This window comes from Phyllostomus discolor, chromosome 2 (genome assembly GCF_004126475.2).
Source record: "Phyllostomus discolor isolate MPI-MPIP mPhyDis1 chromosome 2, mPhyDis1.pri.v3, whole genome shotgun sequence".
Classification (NCBI taxonomy): Eukaryota; Metazoa; Chordata; class Mammalia; order Chiroptera; family Phyllostomidae; genus Phyllostomus; species Phyllostomus discolor.
This window is the reverse complement of record NC_040904.2, coordinates 208,616,479-208,632,295: the sequence shown is the minus strand read 5'-3', so window position 1 is coordinate 208,632,295 and position 15,817 is coordinate 208,616,479. Positions and strand designations below refer to the sequence as shown.

The 15,817-nt window shown below is 56.9% G+C and overlaps 1 protein-coding gene across 1 annotated transcript in view; it reads left to right on the top strand.

Moving 5' to 3' along the window:
- Positions 1 to 15,817, top strand: part of LOC114513341 (myosin-9) — an 88,181-nt gene that overhangs the window by 54,935 nt on the left and 17,429 nt on the right. The window contains exons 10-20 of the mRNA XM_028532632.2: positions 633 to 728; positions 1,521 to 1,639; positions 3,264 to 3,416; positions 4,579 to 4,752; positions 5,866 to 6,039; positions 7,784 to 7,898; positions 9,992 to 10,185; positions 10,526 to 10,647; positions 11,646 to 11,715; positions 13,485 to 13,645; positions 14,475 to 14,583. Of these exons, the coding sequence (XP_028388433.1) occupies positions 633 to 728; positions 1,521 to 1,639; positions 3,264 to 3,416; positions 4,579 to 4,752; positions 5,866 to 6,039; positions 7,784 to 7,898; positions 9,992 to 10,185; positions 10,526 to 10,647; positions 11,646 to 11,715; positions 13,485 to 13,645; positions 14,475 to 14,583 (1,487 nt within the window). The remainder of the gene's footprint in view (positions 1 to 632; positions 729 to 1,520; positions 1,640 to 3,263; positions 3,417 to 4,578; positions 4,753 to 5,865; positions 6,040 to 7,783; positions 7,899 to 9,991; positions 10,186 to 10,525; positions 10,648 to 11,645; positions 11,716 to 13,484; positions 13,646 to 14,474; positions 14,584 to 15,817) is intronic.

The following is a 15,817-nucleotide window of genomic DNA, read 5'->3' as shown; positions in this document are numbered from 1 at the left end:
CCTCAGGTTCGAGTTCCAGGGCTGTTTGGTTCCCCGTAGCGTTTGCGCAGAGGGGAACAAAGCACAGGTGCTTGCCTGCCCAGGGTCTGGGCGCACTGCTGTCATCCTTGTCATTTGCTGAAAGTAGAATATTCCTGCCTTGTTTTGGGGGAATGTGAAGGGGCTGGGCCTGGGATCTTTGCATTGGTGAGGCCTGGAATGAATCGTGGTGTGAAACCCACCTCTGTCTTTTTCTTTCTGGGGGGTGGGGGGGTGGAGAGGGCTGGGAGGGTTTCTTTTAGAAAGGAGCAGAGAGCACGCTCACTCCCTAGCCTTAAGGTGAGAGCCACCTTCGTTCAGCCGCAGATAATATGAAATTGGATGGGCCGGCTGTGTTCCAAATAAAACTTTATTTATAAAAACAGACAGTGGCCCCTGGGCTAGAGGCATATCCTTGGTCTGGATTTAGACGTGTTGGGAAGATGAACAGAGCTTGTATCTAAGTATAGGCTGATGTCTGCCAGAGGCACTGGGGGGGAGGCCTGAGCCCCCCCGGGGTGCTGGGCCCTCCACGTGGACTGGGCCAAGGCCCGCTCAGGGCTGCTTATTCCACCCGCCGCCCGGTTCTGAGCTGCCTTCGATTGCATCCCAAGGCTTGCTGCGGGTCATCTCGGGGGTTCTCCAGCTCGGCAACATTGCCTTCAAGAAGGAGCGTAACACCGACCAGGCGTCCATGCCCGACAACACAGGTAACACAGGGGTCCCCCCGAGACTTGGGGCAGGTGCCTGGGCTGGGGTCAGCTCGGGAGGAAGCCCTGTAGAGACCCAGACTCCGCCCTCTCTGTCATGTGGTGTGTGTTTGTGGCTGGCTGTCACCGCACTTTGTCTAAAACACCCGGGAGCGAGACCCTTCCTCACAGAGTGGGCACCGGAGTGAGTCAGAAGCCCGCGGTCCTGTGGACCAGGGTCGCCCTCACCCGTTCCCGAGACCAGACCAGTGGTCTGTGTCGCCGCTCCAGCTCAGTGCGCACTTCCCCTCAAAGGCGTTAGGGGCCTGGGTCACTGCTGTCGCTCCGTCTGCTGTGGCCGCTGCTGTCCCTTTGGGTCCCTGCACATGACCCCAGTTAACTTATCACCTTACTGTGCCCTTTTAGGGGCTCTTGAAAAAAACTTAAGGTGTGGGCGCGTGGACGAAAAGATATTTCTGTGGGACGTGTGCTGTTCGGTCCCCTCGTATCAGGGCCTGGAGGGGCTGCCTGTGTTTGGTCCTCGTTGAGGGTGGGACCCACCGCCCACTCGGCACACGGGCCGAGGGTGTGCAGAGGACCCGATGTGTCCCCGGTTAGGACGCGTGCCTCCCTGCCCTGCCCGCTGGGTTGAAGGGGAGAGCTGGGTGTCTGCCTGCTGAGAAAGTTCCAGAATCAGTCCTCCTGGTAATGGTTGCTCAGCTGCCATCAGAGCTTTTTTCATGGCCAGACTAAGAGGAACTTGTTCTCTTGGGTTTAACGAACACTTTTTACTCCCTTCTCTTTGAACATTAGCTGCCCAAAAAGTGTCTCACCTCTTGGGTATCAATGTGACCGATTTCACCAGAGGAATCCTCACGCCTCGCATCAAGGTGGGGCGGGATTACGTCCAGAAGGCGCAGACCAAGGAACAGGTACGCGGGCCCCTGGCAGGGCGGTCGGGCTGCTCCTCCAGGGCAGCGGCCCATTTGAGGGCATTGACTGTGTTAGGCGCCGTGCGTGGGTTCCCTCATCCAGCCCTCGCATCAGCCCTGAGAGCAGGGTGGTGTTTACTCCGTTAAGAATGCAAGGAAGCCGACCCTGAGAAGTTCAGGAACGTCCCCACGGCGACTTGCCTAGGAAGGGCCGTGCTCAGGTGGGGCCTCTGCAGGCTGTGCTGGGCGTCTCTGCATCGAGTCGGTGTTCAGACTGATTGGCCAGCGAGGATGTAGCCTGTCCGTTTTGGTCTAAAGTGAGAACACGAGGTTTCCAGTGCCACAGTGGCGGCACCCACTGTCCTCGGGGCCTGTGTCGAGTGGCCGTCTCTCCACTGCCTGCTGTCTTGCTGCCTGTGGTGAGAGGCGAGCCGGAGCCTATTCCTGGGCCGTGCCTCGCGGATGTGCCCACCTGCACCAGGAGTTGAGTTCCCCCTGGGAGCTGAGGACCCTCCCAGGGGGGCACTGCTTTCCCCTCTGCTGGTGGTTTCTAGTTTCTATCATGGCAAGGGGCGTTTTACCCTCATCTCCCAAAAAGGTGCTACCCTCATCTCTCAAAAATATTTGGAAGTTCAAGTTGATGAGTCTTTTTTCCAAAGAGCGTCGTCCTCCGTTCCTCATGCTGGTGGCCGACAGCCTGCGGGGGATTCTGTGCAGAGCCGTCCCACCAGAGCCAGGAACATTGTTTTTGAGGCAGCGTGCATAATTGTTCCCAACTGTTCATTTTCCTACCAGTTAGAACCTTTATTTCTTTCTTTGCAAAAACGCTACACAAACACTGTAGACTTGGGAAATACAGGGAAGTCTAGAGAAGGAAAAACAGTGCCGTGGTCCTACCCGGTGGCAGTCTTTGGGCCACTTTTTATTTCCTGCAAGGCCTCCCCTTTCTTTTAAAAAACTTAATTGTCACCCTGGCTTTGTTCATGGAGCTGTCCGATCGTTGGCAGATAAAGCAGAGGACGGTGTAATGAGTGTGTGTGCCTATCACACAGGCGTCTTTTTTTTTTTTTTAAGATTTTATTTACTTATTTTTAGAGAGAGGAGGGGATGGAGAAAGAAAAATATCAATGTATGGTTGCTTCTCATGTGCCCCCTACTGGGCATGTGCCCTAGACTGGGAATCGAACCCACAACCCTTTGGTTCGCAGGCCAGGGCTCAATCCACTGAGCCACACCAGCCAGGGCCATACAGGTGTCGTTAACAGTGACTGTCTCATGGCCAATCTTGGCCCATTGTTAACCCTACCTACCCCAGCCCCCGCCCCGACTGCACTATTTGAAGTAAATCTCAGATGTCGTGTCATTTCTTCTGTTGGTACTTTAGTTACGTCCCCATTTATTTTAAAAAGGTCTTTGCAAACGTCCGTTTCTAAGCCTCCTGTTTCTGAATTGTTGGATAGTTAGCGTGCCATGAATGTGTTGGTGCAGGAAGCTTCCCCCCCATTTCTAGGGCTGTTTCTCAGGGGGAGTGCCCCACAGGTGAAGTAACTGGGGCAGAGGGGACAGGTTTAATTAAAGGCTCCTTGTCCCTGACACTCTGTTCTCTGGGCGTTCCTCCCCGCAGGCCGACTTTGCCATCGAGGCCTTGGCCAAGGCCACCTACGAGCGCATGTTCCGCTGGCTGGTGCTGCGCATCAACAAGGCGCTGGACAAGACCAAGCGGCAGGGCGCCTCGTTCATCGGGATCCTGGACATCGCCGGCTTCGAGATCTTCGACGTGAGCGTCTCCTCCTGCCCGAGAGCCCCCTCTCCGCCTCTGTGGCCCCTTCCCTGCCTTCTCCTTGTCCCCGAGTCCTCTGTCCAGTGGCTCCACAGCCGCCTGGGTCATCCGCCTTCCTTTCGTAGGGACAGGAGAGCGCAGTCGGGCATATTTTAAGCTGAACCGAGCGTGCCCATTGCCAACCAGCGGTGCTGGCGAGAATCGGACTTTCAGATGGCAGCCCGGGGGGCTCCCTGGGCAGGTCTTCCCGTGGGTTTATTTTTCTAGCGCGTGTGTGTTGAGCATTGCAACAAAACACTGCCCCTGCCCGTAGAGTTTGAGCCCTTGTAGGAAAAAACTGCTCATTACGATGGTAGTTCCAGAGCGGCACGAGTTCAGGTGGGGTGAACAGTGCCTCCTTATTTCTCGCTAGCCCCTCGTTGAAACCCCACACAGTTGTCCGTCGTGAACTGAGCAAACCGCACAGACCGCGGGTGCATTAGAAATCGGGTTGTCACGTGCTGTGGCAGAGATGGAGTATTGTTTGTGTTCATCTCTACTTCAAAACTTTATTTTTTTTTAAAGATTTTATTTATTCACTTTTAGAGAGAGGGGAAGGGAGGGAGAAAGAGAGGGAGAGATACACCAATCATTCGTCTCTTGCACGCCCCCAACCAGGGACCTGGCCCACAACCCAGGCATGTGCCCTGACCGGGTATCGAACTGGCTGCCCTTCAGTTTGTGGGATGAAGCTCAAGCCGCTGAGCCAGGGCTCTGCTTCAAAATTTAACTTCAAAATTTTAGAAGTTAAGCCCATGGCTGGGGCTTGTTAATAAAGAAGCATAATGTATTACTATGTCTCAATATTTTGGTAATTATGTTTCAATATAACTTCTTTCTTTGTATGTAATTGTATGGGTTTTAAAACATTCTTAGAAGCGCCTTGCCAGGCTGCTGGAGAGGTCCGTGGGCCTCCGCAAGTGAAGACCCCCTGCAGCTGGTGTGCTAAGGGAGGCCCCTGAACGTTTGGGCTCCACAGGGGCCAGCACTGAGGTGCCCCAGGAGGTCCTTTCTGAGTCCCTGTCCCACTCCTTCCCCAGGGGCTCTGGGTCCCGTGGGGCCACGTGGTGGGTGTGGCCCCGTGGTGGCAGCTCCCTGACATTGCTCTCCCTCCTTGCAGCTGAACTCCTTCGAGCAGCTGTGCATCAACTACACCAACGAGAAGCTGCAGCAGCTCTTCAACCACACCATGTTCATCCTGGAGCAGGAGGAGTACCAGCGCGAGGGCATCGAGTGGAACTTCATCGACTTCGGCCTGGACCTGCAGCCCTGCATCGACCTCATCGAGAAGCCAGTAAGAGCCAACGCTGCTCGGATCTCAGACCTGGCCCAGCCTCGCTCATCCCCTCTGGGGACCCTCTTCTCACCTCCCACTGCATGATGGTCGTGGGTGTCTAGTTCCTCCCCCGTTGGTGCCACCTGGTAGGATTAGCTCTGGGGCTCAGATCTGGTGCCTGGGAGCCTCGGACAGCTGCCGACAGGTGGCGATGCGGCTGATGCCCAGGTTTCCTCTCTTAGTCTCAGAAGACCACCCAGCATCTACTTGACGGACAGGCTCATGGGCTCAGCAAGCCTGTCTTTGTCCTAAAGAAACAGGCGTGCTTTTATGTAGGGAGATCCTGGCCCCAGCTGCCGTCATTGTAGTGTGGGACAGTGCAGGCCCAGGGCATTCATTGAGTGCTGTTTCTGGTGCATGTTGAAGCTGTCTGTCCCGTCCTGTCGTAGCAGTGACACGGCCCCTGGACTTCTGTCCCGCAGCCTCGGCGCCGCCTGCTGGCGGTGCGGGAGCTGGAAACCCTTCCCCTGGGCCGTCAGTTTATACCGAAAGCTCTTGCCTGGTGCAGTTTGGGTTAGGTTTGGGGGCGGTGTTCTTTTGGAGCCTGAGCTGTTTCTGTTTCTGGGTTATGTCTTTTTTTCTTTTTTCTTTTTTTAAAGATTTAATTTATTTTTAGAGAGAGGGGAAGGGAGGGAGAAAGAAAGGGAGGGAAACGTCAATGTGCAAGAGAAACATTGATTCGTTGCTTCTGGCACGCCCCCCACCAAGGACCTGGCCCGGAACCCAGACATGTGCCCTGACTGGGAACTGAACCAGTGGCCTTTTGGTTTGCGGGATGACGTTCAACAGCTGAGCCACACCAGCCAGGGCCCTGGGTTATGTCTTGATTGAATTTATATTCACTGAGCTCACATTTCCCCCAAATCCTTTAATCTTTTTAAACTAGAATTCGTACACTGAGTGCTTTCCATCATGTGCCTTTCTTCCTCCTACTGGGGGAGTGCCGCCCACCTTCTGGTGAGATTCTTCGGGTTCTGAAAACTCCCAGAAACCCCCAGGCTTCGGCCTCTTGTGAGGGTGGGGTGGGGTTTCCAGGTCACACTCACCTGCGCAACACTGTGCTTCCCGCAGGCAGGCCCCCCCGGCATCCTGGCCCTGCTGGATGAGGAGTGCTGGTTCCCCAAAGCCACTGACAAGAGCTTCGTAGAGAAGGTGGTGCAGGAGCAGGGCACCCACCCCAAGTTCCAGAAGCCCAAGCAGCTGAAGGACAAAGCCGATTTCTGCATCATGCACTATGCGGGCAAGGTGAGTAGGGCGCACCCAGGAGGGTGCCAGCGGGGCCCTCTCTCCGGAGAGGTGGGAGTGAGTTTCGGACCATGAGCCGGGCAGCCGCAGAGCACGGGACAGTGACTCATCCCATAACGTGCCTGGCGGCAGTAATCAACATTCACACGACTGCCCACCTTGCACAGCCCGTCCCGTGTTCCATTTCACGAGAAGCTTTCAGCAGTCCTGTGAGGTACTCGGGCACAGCGTTATTTTAGGTGCATTCCTCCGCGCAGAAATGAGATTTGTGCTGAAGGCTCGGGGTCTGGGTCGTAAATTAGAGCTCTGCTGCTGTGTGACTTTGGGCTAGTCACGTAACTTCTCTGAGCCTTGATTGCCTCGTTGGGAAAATGGGGGTGACTACACCGTACAGGGTTGCATTTATCAAATGAGCTTGTGAAGCCCGGTGCTGGGCGAGGGTCAGTGCTCCAGGGCAAGGCCTTGCAACCTCCACACCACCAGCGCTGGGTCGCTCGTTGTTGTCACAGACCAGCTTGCGAGTTGTAGGATGTTTGGCAGCATCGCTGGCTTCTTCCCACCTTCTCCAGACATTGCCAAACGGCTACTATGGTGGGGCTAGGGGTGTGGCACGGCCTCCCTGGTTGAGAGCCACCACCGGCAGTCACTTTGTTACTGCCAAGGCGACTGGGCGAGGAGAGCCAGCTCTCACAGTACCACTGAGAGACACGCTGTCCTTGTCCACCACTCCTGCGCATGGCCACACACTGCCCAGCCTCTCCCACTTTGCTCCTTGGCTTCCTAAGGCTGCTGCTCGAGCAAGGGTTGACTTGACCTATCAGGAAAAGTGTTTATGTTTATGCCCCTGAACATGCATCTCCACTTCCGCCCTTGTTAGAAATGCACATGCATGGGGAACTCACAGGAGGCTTGTATCGCATGTTATGATGTGAAAACAGGGCGCACCCGAAGCCCTTGGAGGGTGTCTGGGCGATGATGAAACTGGCTGTGTGCGTCCACAGCTGGGCACTGGGTGGCGCTGCTGCAGCTGAAAGGGTCAGCAGGCTGGCTGTGTCCGGGTGGCTGTGCTCTTGAGCTTGTCATCTCCCAGAATGTAGCTCTCATCCTAGGGAAAGAGAGGCCAACATCGCACGGGCCATCGACAGGAGTGCGCATGGGGACCACTGGCCAGAGCACAGCGGGCTCCCCCGGGCCATGGTGTGGGCTGGGCAGAGAGGCCAGGGCGGCCTGCCGCTCTCTTTGTGTCGTTCTCGGATCTTTGCAGAGCATGTGCAACGTGTTAGTTGCATTTCTAAGAGCATGTTTCAGAAAAGACAAGAATAATACATGCTCATTAGAGAAAACTTGGACATCCTGAAAGACCAAGAAAACGCCAAAACTACTTGTCCTATTACTAAAAAGAAACATAACATTTTGGCTTGTGTCTTCCTATGACATTTCTTTCTTGTCATGTTGCCTAAAAATAGTAAAGAACAACCAAGAATACCCTATTGCGTAGCTGCTGCAACATAGTTCCTTAGTCTGCTCTGCTAGATACTTGTGCTGTTGTTTTTACTTGTTCGCTGCCTTTGTAACACTGCAGTGTTGCCTGTTGTTGCTGTTGCTGCTCCGTTCCCCGTCACTCGTCATTTCCTTCTTAGGGACGGAAACACCGGGCTGGGTGCTGACTTGGCCGCACCTGGGGCCAGCTGGCACGTGCTCGTGGCCCCAGAGCGGCCTGTGACTTGGAACTCTGGTCTGGCAGGTGGATTACAAAGCCGATGAGTGGCTGATGAAGAACATGGACCCCCTGAACGACAACATCGCCACGCTTCTGCACCAGTCCTCTGACAAGTTCGTCTCAGAGCTGTGGAAGGATGGTAGGCCTTTGCCCTCCCCCCCCCCCCACACCCCCGTCTTCCGTGGCTGCAGTGGGGCCTCTCCCTACCTTTGCAGTGGCTGAGCCACCAAACAAGGGGCACATGTCCACCTGACACAGTCCGCGGGGGGCTGTCATCCGCCAGAGCTCCCATGACGGCATCGCCTCGATCCAAAGGGTTGAGGCTGCCCCTGAGTGTACTGCATAGCCGCTTCCTCTCAGGGCTTTGCTGTCCACGGACAAGCCACGGCACTTCCCACGTGCGGGAAGTCACCGGTGGCCCAGAGCCTGGCCGCCCACGTTCCTGTCCCATGCCTCACTGTGCTCCTGCCTCTCCTGGGTAGGCTGGTGGCTTTGGACTTGTGTGTTCTCACGGTTTCTGCTGGTTTCTCCTCCTTTCTGCCTGGGTTTTGCTTTAACCTCTCTGTTGCAGAGATGCAGAATACTCAGAGAGCCTATTTCTACCAACGCTTTCCCATTCTTCACCTAGAACCAGGTGACTGGCCACCCAGAGTGGCGTCCCTTGTGTGTGGTGCATCCAGGCCTGTGCGACAAACGCTTCTGTTGAGTTTTTCTTACCGTGGGCTCTTCCTGCCGGACTGCGCCCCTGCCCTGGTCTCCCCCGGACTTGTGGGACGCTCTTCCCACTGGACCCATTGCAGGCCTCGGGTGGAAAACCAGCCAAATCAGGAGACTTCACGTTGTTATAGATCTTAAAAGGAAAAAAAGTCATTTTTAAAAAACCCGTATCATCTTCCGAGCTCCACTCGGCAGAGGCGCCGTCTTGCTGCGTGAATGGCTGCGGGTGTCTTAGCATGAGGCCTGGACGCTGTGCACGCTGCCTTGTGTGTGCGCGCCTGAGAGCTGAAGTGTCATTCGTGTGTCCATTCGCCAAGCACTCGGCCAGCACCTGCTCCCCGGGGGCCGGTTTTCCAGGGGGCAGGACAGGCGCCCACGAAACGACCAGTTATTATGGGGCATATTTGATCTTCCTCTGGGCAAGCTGAGCGGCCTCGACAAGCCAAGCCACGCCCAGGAAACCTTCGCTGGCCCTTAGAATGGGCCCTGGGTGCAGAAGCTCCAAAATGCCTCCCGTTTTAATTGGTTCATTGTCAGGCTTGGCTTCTGTCTTGAGTTCCTGTCCTTTTTTACTGTCTCCCAATAAATAATCGCGATCTGGCCACAAAGGAATATGAAGTGGACTGCCACAGAATTCTTAACTTTCGCACCTAGTGGTAGAAGGCTGCCCAGTTACTGCAGGCTCCTGCTTCAAACTGACCTCAAACCGCTGGCCACTTTGGGTACGTTTGTCGTTTTGTTTATGCCTCGGAAGCGGTTCATTTTGTTGCTCTGGGCATGAGTCGCGGCGACCAGGGCAGCTTCCACAGAGGGTTGGTTTAGATGGCAAAGGTCTGTGAGCTCAGAGACGGAGCACGGTGCAGAGCGCGAGGAGCCCTGCCTCTGGGCTGGCACCGTTGGGAGTGGTCTTCGGAGCCCTCCGCCTCTGACACCGGCCCACGCAGTTCTAGTCCCTGGCTCAGAGCGTGCGGCCTGGGCGGGTCCCAGATGGAGGGTCCCCAGAGCCCAGTGCACGATGAAGGCGGGGTGGCCCCAGTACGCCCACTCCTGACCGCCGCCCTGAGCTGTAGGTGAAGGGCAGTGGGAGCTCAGGGTCCTGGTTTATTTTTTCCATCAGTGGCCACGGGCAAGAATTTTGTAAGACAGGTTTTAACCCCTCCTCGGCTCCAGGCTGGCGGAATGGCCAGGCTCACTATTCCAAAATACATGATCGGCTTTATTGTGTCTCTTGGGGAACAGAAGCTTCTGAAGTGGGCCGGAGACAGGTGATGTGAACAGGCCGAGGGACCGCTCCCCAGGAGAGAGCAGGCCTAGTGGCTGTGCAGTCCCCCCTGTCCTGCTCCCTGCTCATGAGGTCAAGTGTGTTCAACATTTGCGGATGGCTGTGTGTGGACTCAAAGCAGAAAGGGTCCCACCGTTCTGTGGTCTCACATCTTCTTCTGTCCAGATGTCTGTCTCTGCCCGGCCATGCTGGGGCTGCTGGAAAGTCACGTACTTTGTGCATGGTCTTCGCAGTGGACCGCATCATTGGCCTGGACCAGGTGGCTGGCATGTCGGAGACGGCGCTGCCCGGGGCCTTCAAGACGCGGAAGGGCATGTTCCGCACCGTGGGGCAGCTCTACAAGGAGCAGCTGGCCAAGCTGATGGCCACACTGAGGAACACCAACCCCAACTTCGTCCGCTGCATCATCCCCAACCACGAGAAGAAGGTGCGGCCACACCTGTGGGCGTCCGTCCTTGTCCATCCCCCCCGGGCAGCAGTAATTCCTCCCCCGCAGCGCGCAGAGCCCCTCAGTGCCGTCCCTCCGCAGCCTCGCTCCCGGCCTCTCCCCCGAGATGTGCTCCATTCGTAGCCTGTGTTCCCGCCTGGTTACGCTGTCTCATAGCCTCTCTAGGACTTGCACCGCGCAACTTGGCATCGAAGCCTGTGGGCCGCCGGGACTCCCAGGCGTCCACCTTCTTGAATCCGGAGGGGCCTGCCCACCCTTGCTGCATGAATCCCTAGGCCCAGAAGCAAGACCACACACGTCTGCTTTTTTTTTTTTTTAGTCTGGCAAACTGGATCCCCATCTGGTGCTGGACCAGCTGCGCTGCAACGGGGTCCTTGAGGGCATTCGGATCTGCCGCCAGGGCTTCCCCAACCGGGTGGTCTTCCAGGAGTTCCGGCAGAGGTGAGCCAAGGCCTGCAGCCCACCTCTTCCGGTAGGGACCTGCGATAGGGAAGCCTTTTCCTTGGCCACCTGGAGCTGAGGGCTGGGCGGCTTCTCACTCACACGTTCCTTCTCTGCTCCTCCCCCTACGTGAAAAGGGGTTTCCCTCCTTTTATTTTTATTTATTTATTTGTCTTAAAAAATATTTATTTTTAGAGAGGAGAAGGGAGGGAGAAAGAGAGGGAGAAAAACACCAATGTGTGGTTGCCTCTTGTTCGCCCCCTGCTGGTGACCTGGCCCCAAACCCACACATGTCCTAGACTGGGAATCGAACCAGTGTGCCTTTGGTTTGCAGGCTGGCACTCGGTCCACTGAGCCACACCAGCCAGGGCCCCTCCTTTTATAAACCGAATGAAAGTAATCTTGTTCGCTTTCATGCTGAGTGACTCTGGGGCCTGGCGAGTGTTTGTACAGTTCGAGGAGTTAATGAAGTTTACCAAGATCAGCCGGAGACTGGGGCATTAAAGGGACTTTATAGAAACAGAAGTCACTGAACACTGCGGCTTCTTGTCGTGTGTGCCGAGAGGGACATTAACGACACTCTGTTTGCCTAATGGCTCCGTTCAGTGCTGGTTGCTGTCGTGACCAGCCCTCTGTTTGGACCATCCTGCTTATTAGCAGCGCCCGGCAGCATCTCTGGAAGAGATCGTGGCCTTCCGGGGTTACGGACATGATATCGGGCGATTAGCAGTGAGGTAGCCCAGCCTGAAGCTCGCTCTTGAGTGAGTGAGTCCAGTGCACATTTCCATTCACTTTCCGGAAAACACCAAGCCTTCCCTGTGCCGTTCAGCCTAAGAGGAGAGCAGGGTGGGACTGGCCAAATACCCTTTTTTCCGAAGAGACGCGAAAGGCCTTCTACGTCTGCTGCACTGTCGGGACGGTCCTCTTGCGCGTAGGTTCCAGGCCACGTGGGGTTGAAGCCAGGGGCGAACTGACCCGGCTTCTCTTTTCTTCCCCAGATACGAAATCCTGACGCCAAACTCCATCCCCAAGGGCTTCATGGATGGGAAGCAGGCGTGTGTGCTCATGGTGAGTTGCGCTCCCTGTGGCGGGAAGGACCTGTGGCTGGTGCACGCCTGCGTGGCCTGTGCCTGTCTTCCTGGAGGGTGCCCGTGTGCTCTCGGCCTTCTGGGGCTCCAGGTCTGGTGCTGCCAGGTTTCCTGAGTGGCAGCTTCCTCGGCCCTTGGCTGGCCGGGGATGGCGCATGGGGCCAGGGGGCGTGGAGGAGACCGGAGCTGCAGCGTGCAGGGCTCCTCCGCACAGGGCACTTCCTTCCCTTCGGGGCACATGCTGTGCTTGCCCACGTCTCTGACAGTCACGTCCAGTGTGCTCGAGAGGGCAGCTTGCAGCCCGGGCAGCGGGCCCAGAGCACCGTGACCAGCCCAGAGCCCCCGAAGTCCACGCTTCTGGCCCTTCCCTCTCTCCCCCCTGACCCCTAGGGCAGAGCTTGACAGGCAGTGGAGACTCTGAACTCCACGGAGCGAGTGAGGGCCTTGTGGTGACTGAGCGGCCAGGCTGGGGCTGTGTCCTGCCTGTCAGTTTCCCTGCTTTGTAGGCGTCCTGTTGTTTCCGACGTGTCCAGCGTTAGCAGCTACTGCTTTTGCTTTGCTTTGCACTCTTTCCAAAGAGTTGGGACTGGGGGGAGGGGGGTTGGCAGTAGCCTGGGGGTGGGGAGTGGGTGGGAGAAAAAAGGGAAGAAAAACTCAACACTCACTGTGTGCCAAGCGCCCCACCGAGGGATAAAACACAGCTGTCTGCTCGCTGATGTTCACCAGCTGATGGGGAGGAAGCGTGAAGCACGGGGTGGGGCTGGGGTGCCTCCCGCTGGTGTCTGGGCCACCCTTCTTGGAGGAGACTTGGTTGGTTGCTGGCAGGTGAGGGTTGTCCCTCCTTAAGACGCAGGCAGTTCCCCTTCCCTCCCCTCTCTGCAGGGACGGTGGGAGGAGTCTCCCGAGGCTCCCTGTGCAGGGAGGGGAGGTGCCCACGCTGGCTTTGCCTTCTCTTCCCAGGGCCTCCTCGTGCAGGCCCGCCAGGCCGTTTGTAGTCTCTGGGGCTCTCCGGACCCCAGGCAAGGCTCTGCCGTGTCAGAGCTTGCTCTACATCCCTTCTCTGCCAAGCAGATAGACCCTTGCCAGCGGGCTCCACGCGAGAGCCTCGCTCCCGCTCTGAAGCTGCTGGATAATGACGACAGCCAGCCTGTATTCAGTGCTCGGGACGTGCTGGAGCCTGCGCTCGCACTCTCTGCGCTCCCTCCCTCCCTCCCTCGGTGAACCCCCGCGGCTCTGCTGGGAAGGGCGTGTTGTTATTTGCTCTGTTTGTCAACTTTTTACAAGTGAAGTCACTCCCATTTTATGGCTTAGGAAATGTGGGCTCCTGGGGGTTAAGGCCCAGGATCGCCTCTCCGAACCTGGCCCTGGCCTGTTCCGGGGTGTGTGCTGCTCCTAGTGACCACAGCGATGGCGGCGCTCGGTCGGAGGGTGGCATGCTGGGCACTCGCAGAGCGTGACTGCAGCGTGCGGGGGCGGGAGGTGGAAGGAGGAGAGGGCCTTTCGGTTCCCTTTAGTGCTGAGGTCCTGTGTTCCTCCTCAGTCTGACTGGTCGCCCTGCCCCATGCTGGGACCCCCTGGCCCCACTTCCTAGTGTCCCCTTGGGCTCCAGGGGACAGGCTGCCCAGCAGAGCAGCAGCAGCAGCGCCAGGACTGGCCCTTTGGTGCCCCCACCCCCGCCAAAGCGGGCTGTCAGCGTTGTTCACGGGCTCCGGGTTTCACGCAGTAAATGGCCTGTTCTCCTCCGTTTAGATCAAAGCCTTGGAGCTCGACAGCAACCTCTACCGCATCGGCCAGAGCAAGGTCTTCTTCCGGGCCGGCGTGCTGGCCCACCTGGAGGAGGAGAGGGACCTGAAGATCACCGACGTCATCATCGGGTTCCAGGCCTGCTGCAGGGGCTACCTGGCCAGGAAGTGAGTTCCTGAGACACCGGCCCCGCTTTCAAGCCCCTCCGAGCTCTCCTGGTGCAGAAGGGCATTTTAGGGAGCCATGGCCTTGGGAGTCCTAGTGCCGGCCAGGTGTCTGCCTGAGGGAGACCCACGTGGCTCTCCCTAACCCCCTGCCTCCTGGGTTTCTGCCTGCTGTTTAAAGTAACCAGGTTGACAGGAGGTGACCGTGCTTGGATCTGTCTGCTCTGAAGGCCCCCGCTCACTGATACTCCTCGCTGTCCCCAGAGTACCCAAGCCTGGCCGTCCCGAGTGCCCTGAGTTCCCAGGGGAGGAGGCTGCCCTCAGTTAGGCCAAGCAGCTTCTTTGGGATCAGGGCCTCGCCTGCTGCAGGGCGGCGGGTGAGGCGGCCGCACGTTGGTTTCTGGAGCCCTGTGTCTGTGCCCAGGGGCACGCTGCAGCCTAAGCTCTGAGCGCCGGGAGCCAGAGCCTCTGTTTATCTAGGAGCCGCACTAGCAGGTGTCGGCGGGGGGGTGGGGTGGGAAGCCGAGGTCTGTGGATTGACTGAATGGGCAGCGGTCATGCTTGGCCTGGATCTGCAGTTACTGCCCAAGGCTGGTCCACCTCGTGAACTCTCCGGCCCCTTAGTGCAGGAGGGTGGCCCTGTGACCTGGGTCCTTGCCACCGTCTGCAAGGTCTCTCGCTCAAGGCCAGCCTCTTTCCCTCCACTTCTGTCCTGAGGTGCCCCTGGCAGGGGCCGTCCCTCCAGAAAAGCCTCCAGGACTGAGGTCAGGACTGACAACTTGGAGGTCTGCCATCCCCCTGCCGAGGTGCTGACCGTGCCCCTCACCCACAGGGCCTTCGCCAAGCGGCAGCAGCAGCTGACGGCCATGAAGGTCCTGCAGAGGAACTGTGCCGCCTACCTCAAGCTGCGCAACTGGCAGTGGTGGCGGCTCTTCACCAAGGTGGGTCCCGGGAGGGCCCTCCCGCACCGCTGCCTGGCCCGTGCTCTGCCAGCTTCTGTCATGGCAGAGGGGCTGAGGGGGCCTCAGTGTGGGGCTCAGTGTGGGGCTCGTGTCCCTGGGAGGGACACTTTGCCTCTGCCTCCCCGGGCCTGGCAGCGTGACTCCAGGGTGGTCCTGCCCATGGGGTCTAGGGGTATGTGAGCCGTGGCATTTGTCCGGGTTGGAAGGCTGCAGCCTGCTGTCGGGCCGGGCTAGGGTGGCTCAAACAGCAGCTTCCAGGATGTGAAGGCCCCGCCTGCCACGGCCACGCACGTCTCGGGCCTGCCTTCCCGGGAGCCCACGGACAGTGGGTCAGAAGCTTTGCACACAGCTAGACAGGCTTTCCCCATCCCCTAACAAATCCCTTTTAATAAGTCACTCAATCTGTTTCTGCTTATACTAACTAATTTGTAGTAATTGTGAAAAGTTAGGCTAGCAAAATACATAAAGAAGAAAATGAATATTTACCCCTAATCTCATCAATGCCAAGCCAATGTCAACATTCAGTAGTTGTTTCCATATTTATTGTTGCTGTCATTTTTTTTACTCCCTGTAAGTCTCTCTGCTGTGTAAACCATATATATTCTCACTTAGCTGAGCTATGGCTCGTATAAACTCTTGTATTTTGCATTTTTCATTTAAAATTCCTTTATGAGCATCATTTTTTAAAATTTTTATTTTTAGAGATAGGGGAAGAGAGGGGGAAAGACAGGGAGAAAGACATCAGTGTGCGAGAGAGGAACATCGATAGGCTGCTTCTCGCACGCCCCCAACCAGGGACCTGGCCCGCAGCCCGGGCATGTGCCCTGGCCGGGAATCGAACTGGCAGCCTTTCAGTTCTCAGGCCGATGCTGATGCCACTGAGCCACACCAGCCAGGGCGAGCATCGTTTTTAAAAAGGCAGAATAAGTTTCCCAAGAGACATTCACAATTTATCTGGCTACTTTATCAATGATGGGTCTTGATCTAATTTCTTCTGTTTAAAAAAAGATTATTATTTTTTAGAGAAAGTGGAAGGGAGGGAGAAAGAGAGGAAAAGAAACTTCAGTGTGTGTGAGAGAAGCACCGATTGGGTGCCTCTCGCACACCCCCAACTGGAGACCTGGCCTGCACCCCAGACGCGCCCTTGACTCTGTTCACAGGCTGACGCTCAGCCCGAGGAGCCACACCAGCCAGGGCCCGATCTAGTTTCTGA